The 12773-nt window shown below is 38.5% G+C and overlaps 1 protein-coding gene across 1 annotated transcript; it reads right to left on the reverse strand.

Annotated features, from left to right (window-relative positions):
- Positions 1-4225: 4225 nt before the first annotated feature.
- On the reverse strand, positions 4226-11951 carry LOC308088868 (uncharacterized protein; the record flags this gene model as incomplete). The annotated part of the gene is made up of 3 exons (XM_080433453.1): positions 11817-11951; positions 4625-5087; positions 4226-4256 (listed from the first exon to the last, which is right to left on the reverse strand). The coding sequence occupies exons 1-3, from the start codon at positions 11905-11907 to the stop codon at positions 4226-4228; spliced, it is 585 nt and encodes a 194-aa protein (XP_080289579.1). The 5' UTR covers positions 11908-11951.
- Between the last annotated feature and the right edge of the window lie 822 nt (positions 11952-12773).

The following is a 12773-nucleotide window of genomic DNA, read 5'->3' on the forward strand; positions in this document are numbered from 1 at the left end:
TAATGTTTTAGTAATATTGTTCCTGCTGTTCCACAAACTTCCACATACTGCCAACCCGGTGAAGAAATCACTGATTAAGGCTTTATGAAATATCCGAGACTGTTAAGATTTTTTGGAAGATGCTTCTGAACATAATTGCTAGTTTGACCAATTCAAATGCTCTGATCTTAAAAAAATAACCAAAATATCCTATCAAGAGCTTGTAGATCGGCTGTTTTTGCTGTGCAACATGCTTCCATAGAAGACATGCTAGCTTCTATGGAATCCACATGACTGAAATCAGTCGTGGCGATTGAGAACTTAAATGCATGTTTATGTGATGTTTTTGCCATGATAATGATAATACTGAAATGTTGATCAGGTTATGATAGCCATACAACTAACAAACTTGACTCTACCTCCGCTCTCACGACTCTGGTGCGCTATCCAAATAACGAAATAAAACCATGGAGGGTCGCACTCAGAAACACAAATCCATATTTTGTATTGTTCCACATACGCCTCAGATTGACAAGATACAGGCGTTTCGACTATCCAGACTTCAGTGTGGACACAGTGTGACACTCCATGATTTTATTTATGGCCCAAAACTAACAAAATAAAAGCAAGAGAGCGACAGAGAGCATGAAACCTACTGGTGTCCAGGTGGTCTTCAGGTTCCTGTTTAAGGTGGTCTTCGGATTCCTGTTTAAGAAACGGTGCTGGGTAGTGCTGGAGAACTCATCTTCACCTGCAGGCTGGATCCCACAGACTGGTCTGGAATGAAGGAATAACATAAGGACTTCCATTTTGACATATGGGTTGTGGATGAAGGTTGAATGAAAAACAGAGGGTGTAAGAAGTGCTTTCATAGACTGGGCAGTGACCCCAATATAAAGTACAAGCTTTAAGCGATCTGAATAGGACACATATAGGGTGGGTTGGGTAAACATTAAGTTGAAGGATACATTTAGGTCCGATAATGATGTACCATGCATGTTAAAATCATATACTTTACATTAGTTCCAACCATTTTCCAAAGCATACTGTGAAAAGGTTGGCCGACGGCACAAGGCACAAATAGTTTTCGGTATTTTATTTACCTCCAAAAAGGTGCTTGAAAATATACAAAAATAAATAATAAGACTGGCCAAAAGCAAAGTTCCAAAAATAGGAAATAAGGAAATAATCACTTGGCGAGCTAACTAAGGAAAAACAACAAACCAAGACTTAAGAAACTGAAACTCAGGCAATGCCCTTTCTATCCAAGGGCCCTGGCAGCTCTTCCCTGGTATTGTCACCTTCTAGCCCCAAGCCAAACTGAACTCAATTACCCCTCCACCTGTTGCATACTGTACATGCTTTTTAAGCAGGTGAGGCAAACCATACCAGTAATCATTAATTGGTAACTCATTAACTCAACTATGGCTAACTGGCCCACGAGTCATCTTATCCAATTTCTCTTAATCATAAGAATTTACAAACTGATTCAACTATATATTACAGGCCCAATTCATTCCAAAATTATTAAATAAAACAAAACATAATACAAACATGAACAAACACCCCTCCTCCTCTACATTGCTTGGCCCCTTCCAATCAACAGGATTGCCAGGCTGCAGAGGAGAGTCAGGTTACCAACAGTACTTCAACTTCCCACAGTGTCAATATATAAACAAATAAACATTTAAAACCCTTTTCAGTCCTTGCGTTAAATGTCAGATAGCCGACACTGTAAAGAGAACATGCAACTAACGCCACACTTCCCAGCCGGCTTGATGGTGATTGCTATTGGAAGCAGCTGTGTAGTGTGTGTGTGTGCATGCAAAGTTCCTCAGTAGGCCTACTGTACAGTGGTGGCCATTTTGTGGTTCCACCGATCCAGAACCCATTTTTCCTATTCATATTTACAATTTTCAGTACTTTTACTTCTACTCCACTACATCTCAGAGGAAAATATTACACTTTTACTCTACTACAATTATTTGAAAACTTGTTTAGATTTTTATTACAAGACATACATTAACCACTTCAGCCCTATATACACTAAGGCCATTTGAAAAAAGCAGATTTACAAGCTCACAATGCGTCGCATTGTGAGCTTGTAGATCTGCAATTTTCTAAATATTTTTATACATTTTATACATTTGAAATTTAAATGGGACATTCTGCATATTGAGTTCCTGTTCTCTGGACTATTTAAAGGAGTCAGGGATTGATCATATATTGTTATTGTTAGACATTTTCTTCTGGTACACCTATTATCTATAAATCAAATTGATTTGACAGAAATTATCTTCTTTTTTTTGGACACACTAAAAGTCTACCAGTGAGTCTACCACAGCTTGCATAGTAGCATGGTCCTCAATTTTCAGGTTTCACTGCAGAAGGCTGTTGCAATAAATCTCTCTCAAAGACAGATCAATACTTTGTATATTTACAGTTAATAGTACATACAGTAAGTCAGTTTGTGAGATTTTGTGTCGCTAAAAATGAATATAAAGCAAAGAATATTCAAGCAAACCCACCAGAATACGTTTGTTCTGTATACGTCATCACTTTGAAAAAGCATGTTACTGTTCAACTAAAACATTTTCTTCCTGTATTAATCCACTCGTTTATATTAGAAGTTGCATTTTGACTGAAGCATTTGCAACAACCATTGTTTTTTATCATGGGCTTTGTCATAGATATCTTTTGAAACTTTAAGGCTGAGCAGTCAGATCACCGGAGTACTAATTAATTTGTGAAAGACTACACATGACAGACATGAGCAAAACATTTTATACTACACCTTTTTGTATTTATAGGCCAATAATAATATGCTATTGTGTGTGTATATATAATATATATACATATTCTTTCAATTACTGTCTACGTAAGTATTTTGATATGAAAACCTACATTTCTGGCATTTGTAACAAACAAACAATTGGTGGAGGGGAACTACAAGGAACAATATGGCGGAATGAGCAGTAGCAGTCAATGCAATATCTATATGTACATAGGTATGGTTTTGGGTGCAACAAACCTCCAAATAGGAGTGAACGGCACAGTCAAAACTTGTAACGAGAATCAATGACAAAAACAGGCAATGCAGAACAGTTTACATTTTATTGTAGATTATACATTTAGCTATTACTGATTAACTGTACATTATAATTGTCCACCTTATCAGCCTGCTAATTTAAAATATATACAGAATATATTTCAAAGTATATTCATGAATAAACCTTTTGCTACAAACTATACAAGCTAGGGATTTTTCCCTGTATGAGTCATCATGTGTCTTTTAAGACCTCCATTTTGGCTAAAGGTTTTGCTACAAACTGTACATGCAAATGCCTTTTCCCCTGTGTGAGTACTCATGTGTTGTTTAAGAGCTCCATTTAGGCCAAAGGTTTTGCTACAAACTGTACATGCAAAGGTCTTTCCCCCTGTGTGAATAAGCAGGTGTCTTTTAAGAGCTCCATTTTGTCTAAAAGTTTTGCTACAAACTGTACATGCAAAGGCCCTTTCCCCTGTGTGAATAAACATGTGTATTTTAAGATCGCTATTTTGGCTAAAGGTTTTGTTACACAATGTACATGCAAAGGGCTTTTCCCCTGTGTGAATAATCATGTGTATTTTAAGATTTCTATTTTGGCTAAAGGTTTTGCTACACACTGTACATGCAAAGGCCCTTTCCCCTGTGTGAATAAACATGTGTATTTTAAGATCGCTATTTTGGTTAAAGGTTTTGCTACACAATGTACATGCAAAGGGCTTTTCCCCTGTGTGAATAATCATGTGTATTTTAAGATTTATATTTTGGCTAAAGGTTTTGCTACACACTGTACATGCAAAGGGCTTTTCCCCTGTGTGAATAAGCATGTGTCTTTTAAGAGCTCCATTTTGGCTAAAGGTTTTGCTACAAACTGTACATGCAAATGCCCTTTCCCCTGTATGAGTCATCATATGTCTTTTAAGATCTCCATTTTGTTTATAGGTTTTGCTACACGCTGTACATGCAAAAAGCTTTTCCCCTGTGTGAGTAATCATGTGTATTTTAAGATCGCTATTTTGGCTAAAGGTTTTGCTACACAATGTACATGCAAAGGGCTTTTCCCCTGTGTGAATAATCATGTGTATTTTAAGATTTCTATTTTGGCTAAAGGTTTTGCTACACACTGTACATGCAAAGGGCTTTTCCCCTGTGTGAATAAGCATGTGTCTTTTAAGATCTCCATTTTGTTTATAGGTTTTGCTACACACTGTACATGCAAAGGGCTTTTCCCCTGTGTGAATAAGCATGTGTCTTTTAAGATGTCCATTTTGTTTATAGGTTTTGCTACACAATGTACATGCAAAGGGCTTTTCCCCTGTGTGAATAAGCATGTGTTTTTTAAGACCTCCATTTTGGCTAAAGGTTTTGCTACAAACTGCACATGCAAAGGGCTCCCCTGTATGAGCCCTCATGTGATCTTTCAAAACACTCTTGCGACTATAGACTTTTCCACACTGGTTAATTTTCTTTCCTATTTGACTCCCCGTGGATGGAGTTTGTTTTCTTGGTTTCAGGTCGTGGGACTGCTTGTTGCTTAAAGACAATGTTTTTCCTTCCATGCGTTTTGTCTTGTGCGATTTCAGTGTGTTTAAAACCGACTGATCATCCGTGGTCTCCCCCTGCTCATCACTGTCTTCAGTGTCAGATTCAGAACAGCATGAAGAGACTCCACGGTCCTCTATATCAGCATGTGTTTTTGTGTGTTCAGTTGAGGTATTGGCTAAAAGCTCTGCCTCTCTGTCTTCTGTCTGAAGTACCTCCTCTTGTTCTTCTTTAATCCGTGGAGGTTCTAGTTTAACCCGGACCAAACTGGGGCTCCAGTCTTGCTTTTCCCCTTTAATCCGTGGAGGTTCTAGTTTAACCTGGACCAAACTGGGGCTCCAGTCCTGCTTTTCCTCTTTAATCCGTGGAGGTTCTAGTTTAACCTGGACCAAACTGGGGCTCCAGTCCTGCTGTTCCTCCTTAATCTGTGGAGGTTCTAGTTTCACTTGGACAAGACTGGGACTCCTCTCCTGCTGTTCAGGGGAATCATCCCCTTTACACACAGGAAGGAATTCGAGATCTAGAAGGAGGAGAGAGGAGGCAATATCAGCAGACAGCAACTCATTGGAAAATATTTATTATTTTTTTTGTGTAATGATTTTTATATTGTCTTTCCATTTTTGTCAACCATCACTTTTCAAAGGGGTTGTGGACAAAGTATGAATGAGTGATAGACAATACCTGGCATGTTTAGATTATTTAAAAATCTCACTATTTTGTGAGTAACATTAAAATTGAATGGATTCGGAATGCAGTCAATGCACTGTCCGAAACATCTTCAGGTTCACCTCTGATTAATGGCCACTAGTCAGACCCATTGAAACATTATAAAGAACAAAAGGACGGCTAATGAGTATTATACGGAGTTGCATTTACAGTACAAAGCCACATAGCGTCACATCATTGTGAAAATTCACCTTGTCCGATGGACAAGTAGGGCTGTCACGATTAATTGTCACTCAAATAATCGCGATTAACGATTGTGTTTCTGTCGTTGAACATTGGAACATTATGAATACAAATTACATTTCTGTTTGGCTTTTAGGTTTCGTAAATAAAAGTTGCACAGGCCAGATAAGACAATAAAACATACATATTTAAATAATATCAATAAAACAATGAGAGTGGAAATAGCCGATCTACAAGCTCAATATTATATATAATTTGATACCGTTTCTTTTCAATATTCAAAACAAGTAGCAGATCTACAAGCTCAAAACGCGTCACTTCACACCACGTTTCGAACATGTGGATCTGCTACTTTTGTGTGACGCTGTAGTATGATCAAGTAGGCAGTTAATTTACCCAAAAAATGTTAGAATATGGAGATAAGAGGTTTCTGCCCGACTGCAACAAAATGCCTTCTAAATGCTAAGAGTTTTATGAAAAATGTGCTATACATATATACATAGTGTTAAACACTGCTATAACACTGCTGCCGAGCAGCAATGCACTTGCACCCAGGTCCAATGTCATACCTGTGTGACCTTGTGTTCGGGAGGTAGGGCAAAGGTGGTTAATTTATGAAGATACACCATCCCAATTAGAGGCAAAATGGTACACAAATCCTATACAAATGGTTTCCTAAGTGGGAGCCGGCATCTGACGGCAAATCTCGCGAACTACCAATAGCACCTGCTAGATCCCGCGAGAATGTGTTGCTGGGACAGAGAAAGGTTGATAATAAAGTTGATGGGAACTGGGAACTGGAGTTATGGCTGTTTAAAGCCCAGCCAATAGGAACACAGAGGGGGCGGGGCTTAAGCAATTACAGCCTGTCCCTATTGGCTGTCTAACAGCACCGACCAAGTTTGGGGTGTTTAGCATGCTAGGAACTGGATAAATGGCTGTAAAGCCCAGCCAATAGGAACACAGAGTATGGCTGTTTAAAGCTCAGCCTATAGGAACCCGGAGGATTGGGTGGTACAACAGTTTTCCGGTAGGCTACCCGGAAGGCTCACCCCCAATCATGCTCCCCCCCCCCCCCCCCCCCGGTGTGTTACGTTCGCCCGGAACACTCGCCCACAATTCATATCATAAGCAGTGTTGGAAAAGTTACTCAGAACCAGTAATATCTTCACTTTACATATTATTCCCTGACAAAAGTAATATCTTTACTTTACATATTACTCCCTGACAAAAGTAATTAGTTACTTATTACTTTAATTTTCTCGCCCCTAGTAATCTCGCCCCTAGTAATTGCATCCTTCCTCCCCAAAAGTCTGACTTTTTAGCGTTAGCAGTTGTTTGTTTCTCTTTTCTGCAGCCTACATTGTAAAATCCTCATTGTTGATTTAACTCTAAACTCTTAACTCTCTTTAAAAGTGTTCTGTACACATGACATGGGTCCATTTGGTTCCATTTGTACACTCATTTGAATTAAATTGACACTAAGACTTTTACTGTGTATGAATTCATAACTTACAGACTAAATTAAAACCATTTGACTATGAATTGAATAATAAGGACCTCAATGGAAACAAGACCGCAAGAACTTTTTTGGAAGGACCTTTTAGACAAAGTATTTTAAATGTATTTTTTGCCTAATAAAATATTCAAATTCAAACACCTGGGCTCAAACTGATAATGACTCATCATGAGACACAATCTTTGAACAACTTCTGTTGTTTATTAAAGCTCCAAACAGTGCTAGGCCAATAAGGCTACATGTGCCAGTGCATTTCAATGCAATCCAAAAATATAGAAAAACTAACATTTCTATATGACTGACTGGCCATCAAAACTGAAAGCATCAGGAGGACTCAGTCAGGACACAAAACACATTCAAATTGAAAATAAAGAAATCAAAAGTGTGTGCATACAGCAGCAACCAGTTAAACAACAAAACCTCATCATAAACTGCTATATTTCTTTGTAAACAAAATGTATTCTAATAAAATACAAAAAGGCTCCCATAGCAACACATATCATCGTGGGTTTCTGACAGAATGTAGGAGCAAATGCAAGTAAGAAAAAAAATCAATCATTCTGTATGACTGCTGAAAACAGCCTATAGCTATGGCCTATGATAACAAACTGTCACTACACCTTGGGAAAACTGAATCCATTCTATTTGGGACCAAACATTCCCTCAGTAAAATGAAGGTAAATGACTTCAAAGTCGATGACACAATCATCACTAGCAAAGAAGAGATTACCTATTTGGGATGTATTCTTGACAAATACCTGACAGGTGAAAGCATGGCAACAAAGGTGGTCAAAGGAGTAAACCAGAGAACCAGATTTATGGGCATTGTTTCCTCTTTTGTCAACCCTCAGGCCACTCTCAGGGGCCCTGATTCAGCCCCTTTTTGACTATGCTAGCTCCTCTTGGTACTCCAACACCTCAGTGTCACTGAAGACTAAGCTTCAAACCTCCCAAAACAAACTGATCCGACTACTTCTCGGACTGGGGCCCATGACCCAACTCTCTCCCACTCACTTTGCCAGCCTAGGCTGGCTCAGGGTGGAAGACAGGGTTAAACAACTAAAAATGGGACTGGTCTTCAAAATTGTAAATGCAGATTTGCCCGAAATGCCCCCTATACCCGCATATCTGTATAAATACCTCGAAAAAGTTAGTGACACCCACAGCCACGAAACTAGAGGGAGCGTAAACAACAATCTGGTACCACCCACCCATAAAACAAACATGGGCAAATTCTCCTTCTATAGCACAGCCACCAAGGAATGGCATAGTCTAACCCCATCCCTCAAAAAATGCAGTTCGCTGGGCTCATTCAAAACAGCCCTAAAAACTCATCTTTCTGGAGGCCTAAAGAGGAGCTAGTACCAGTTTCCCTGTAGACAGACGACCCCCCCCCCCTCCTCTTTTTTGTACATATTTTTTATTTCCTCATGCTTTTTTTGTATGTAATTTTTTTTTTCCATGCTTCCCCCCCCCCTTTTTTTTGTACATATTTTTTTTATTTTTTCATGCTTTTCTTTGTACATAGTGGTATTTTTTCTGTATTATCTGTATTTTCATGTTGATTTTTGAACTGTTTGGTTGCTACTATATATGTCTATGAAATTAATTCAAGGACCCCAACGGAAAGAAGTCCGCAAGGATTTTTTTGGCCGGACCTTTTAGACAAAAGCATTATAAATGTAACTGTGTTGTACATTCTTTTGCCTAATAAAATTTTCAATCAATCAATATGTACAGTACTAGGCCTACAGTTAAGTGGGCATTGGACAATATATATATATATATATATATATATTTATATATATATATATTGAAAATAGCCGACCTACAAGCTAACTTCATTGGTTAACAAGTCGCTTATATAATAAGCAGACATGGCAACACTGTTTGATCTGGTTTAAAGACGGGGTGCCGTGATTTTCAGTGATTCCCCCCCCCCCCCCCCAAAACAAAATCATCAGGTATTATGGTTATACTAGGAGGAAGATTTCTCAAAAAAAAGTGTACAGAAAGTGTTAAAATTATGTTTTTATGTGGGCACTCCTCCAGTTCATTAAGTAGTAGTCCCTCCTCCTCCTCATGCTCACACATGTTGTGTTATGATAACGAGGGGGAGGGTATATTTTTACTGTGTCATTAAATGGCTGTTTTTCTATTGGCACGTTTGACCCTCAAGGTTTCAGCCTCCAGGAAGAAACTCAAAATAGTCAGAGAAGACATAAAACACCACCAGGGGGCTTAATGAAGTTCTATCAACCTCATAGACACATGAAAAACTGAAAAAGTGCAAAACCATGGCACCACCTCTTTAAGGCCCGCCCTTCCGCAGCTGATAAATCACACACAGACAAGTGCGCAACGTTTCCGTATCCGCTCTAGAGTGTAGACTTAGACCGGATCAGCAGCCTGCAAAGCAACTCGATCCCAACCAGTCTACCATTATATCAATGGACCAAAAACAACACAGGATCAAATAAACACACTCAAGCCCAGAGTACCACCAAGGCTCGTGAAAAAAAGTAATAACTTACTTTTGGAAAAAAGTTAAAGTAATATTATTACTCAAAACGTGGAAGTAATTTGTTACTTTACTAGTTACTGGAAAAAAGTAATAATATTACTTTAAGTTACATATTACTTTAGTTACTTTCCAACACTGATCATAAGGTCCATAGTTTTAATCTAAAATGTGTCAGAAGCTTTAATTAATAATGGGTTAAATAAAATAGCGAACTATTTTAGTTAAGTTATGCCTTTAATGTATTTTTTTTCTCTGAAACAGGGTTTTGATAAGGAGTAATAATTATTATTACACTCGGACCTTGCTTCCGAGAGGAAAATGTCCGCAGCTCTTAACCCGTATTCATCCTCTTTATATTGAAAAAATCTCCACTGGTGTCATTTGGATGTTTGGTTAGCTTAATTTTCACTGGCATTGAACTTTCATGTGTCAGAACTTCAGCACAGTATACACTGGGGGCTGGACACCATCATTTGGTGAATGATATCCATATAGTCCAGGAGCCAGGCCCACCTCTCAGGGTGTTTTCTGCTACCTTTTCCTCACTATTATTTCCGGTTAGCCTATACCTTGGACAATCACAAATTCATACTGAACACCCCCAACTCGCCACCGTTTGGTCTCAGGTACCCTAAAACCCCTTTTTTGGAGTTGTTGCTGGCGAAATTTTAGAAAGCCAATATTAAAAAGGTACTACAAGGGCATAAATAGTCATACAGGTATGAAATGCATGGAGTATCCTGAGAACATAGGAGGAAGTAACAAATACAAGATTCAGGGCCTTGCTGCCACTCTTTTAAAATATCACCCTCAACATCCCCAGAAACATAAAAAAACAATACTGCCCACTTGACAAATTCTCATCAAAGATGACTATTTCCCAGCACTGGTATCTGCTATATTAAAATCGACTTACGGTGGGCGAGCAGGTGGATCTCTCACGTCACGCTCATGTCACCATGACTCAACCATAACCACATAAGGAGTTCCCAATTCAGCGACGCCCAAATATGGAGTGTGTTGTCTAACCTCAATGTGTCGTCATGGCATCAGGCGCAAACAAATCAGTCAGCTCCAGATATGGGCACAAAAGGGGGCATGCCCATATATGGACATGTACGACATCAGGGATCTCCGTATATGGCCATAAAGGGGACAAGGACTGACAGATAGATACAGAGATCTCCATATATGGGCATAAAAGGGACACGGGCTGACAGATACAGAGATCTCCATATATGGGCCTATCAGTCGGATCTGTGGTGCGACATAATGGGCTTCAATTTGAGCCCAAGATGACCTTTCTATCTTGAAAATGACACTTGCTGTGGGGAAATTCTTAGTCCAGGCACAATTTCTGAAAATGTGTCTTTTTAAAATGCTGAAGTCAAATCTTGTTAATTTATGGCATGTGTGGTTTTTAGGGATGCTGAAAGGTGCTGAAAGAGTTCATATGCTATGTGTACAGCAAATAAATACCAATAATGCCTCAATATTGAGAATTCCAAGATGGACGAAAAACGTCCAGTCACAAATCAAAGTGCTTCACTAGCATCTAGCATCATTAGAATCTAATGATTAGTCATAGACACAAAAAAATATGATTTTTTTTTATAATCAACTAAATCGATTAGTCTTATTAAAGGTAGGGTAGGCCTAAGTGATATTTTTTGGTTAAAACAAAAAGTATTTTGTTAAAAGGTTAAAGCACTATATTCTGATAGTAATCATTGCTATAGAGTGTTTGTTCAGTAACAGGGGCCTCCCCGTCTCTCCAGCTCTTAAACAGAAAATACATTTTCCGGTAGGTGTCAAAATCTCAGCCAATCAGGAGAAAGTACCCATTTTTAAGCTTCATTTTTATAGTGTTCCAGTTCCAATTTTGCCTGCTCATTTCTTAGTGTCATCACTTCCAATTTCACTTGTTTAATCTATATTCTGATTGAGTTCTCTATGATTGGATACAATTGGAAATGACACTGAAACGAAAATGCATTTTCTGTTTTATAAAGAGCTGGAGAGACAAGGAGACTCCTTTTACTGAACAAACACTCTATAGCAATGAGTACTATCAGAATATAGAGCTATTTAACACTTATTTTAACCAAAGAAAATAACTTACCCTACCTTTAACCACTTAAGCTCTGTATTATATTTTGTTGCACAGTGGTGGTGCCGTGCACAAATAGCGAGCCTGTAATATTTGCACTACAGATCTTGTGAGAGAATTATGAGGGCAGTGTTAAAGAAAATATCCTTTTCTTTATTAATCGTAATGAAAACCGCATGAAACCTACTGGTGTCCAGGTGGTCTTCGGATTCCTGTTTAAGGTGGTCTTCGTGTTCCTGTTTACAAGAAACGGTGCTGGGTAGTGCTGGAGGACTCATCTTCACCTGCAGGCTGGATCCCACAGACTGGTCTGGAATGAAGGAATAGCATAAGGATTTTGATTTGACATAGGCTATGGGTTGTGGATGAAGGTTGAATGTAAAACGGAGTGCTTTCAAAGTGCTTTCAAAGACTGGGCAGTGACCCCAGTATAAAATACAAGCTTTTAAGCGATCAGAATAGGACACATACTGTATATAGGGTGGGTTGGGTAAACATTAAGTTGAAGGATAAATTTAGGTCAGATAATGATGTACCATGCATGTTAAAATCATGTATATATTGACCATTTTCCAAAGCATACTATGAAAAGGTTGGCCGAGGGCACAAGGCTCCAAAAAGTAGACAGGTCCACAAATAGTTCTGTATTTTATTTACCTCCAAAAGATTTAACAGTGCAAGCCGGCAACAAAATACATAAATAATAAGACTGACCAAAATCAAAGTTCCAAAAATAGGAAATAAACACTCCCTTTCTATCTAAGGAACCTGGCAGCTCTTCCCTCTAGTATAGCAAACTTCCCATGTTCATAACCTTGAGCCCAAGATGACCTTTCTATCTGTAAAATTACACATGCTGTGGCCAAAATTCTTAGCCGAGGCACAATTTCTGAAAATATGTCTTTCAAATGCTGAAGTCAAATCTGGTTAATTTATGGCATGTGTGGGTTTTAGGGATGCTGAAGGTTCATACGAGTTCATACTGTATATGCTGTATGTACAGCAAATAAATTACCAATAATGCCTCAATATTGAGAATTCCATGACGGCCGAAGAACGAAATCAAAGTGCTTCAGCCATTAGAATCTAATGATTAGTCATCGACACAAAACATTGTAATAGTTTTTTTTTATAATCAACTAAA

Source organism: Gymnoscopelus braueri, assembly GCF_963280865.1.
Source record: "Gymnoscopelus braueri genome assembly, chromosome: 7".
NCBI lineage: Eukaryota > Metazoa > Chordata > Actinopteri > Myctophiformes > Myctophidae > Gymnoscopelus > Gymnoscopelus braueri.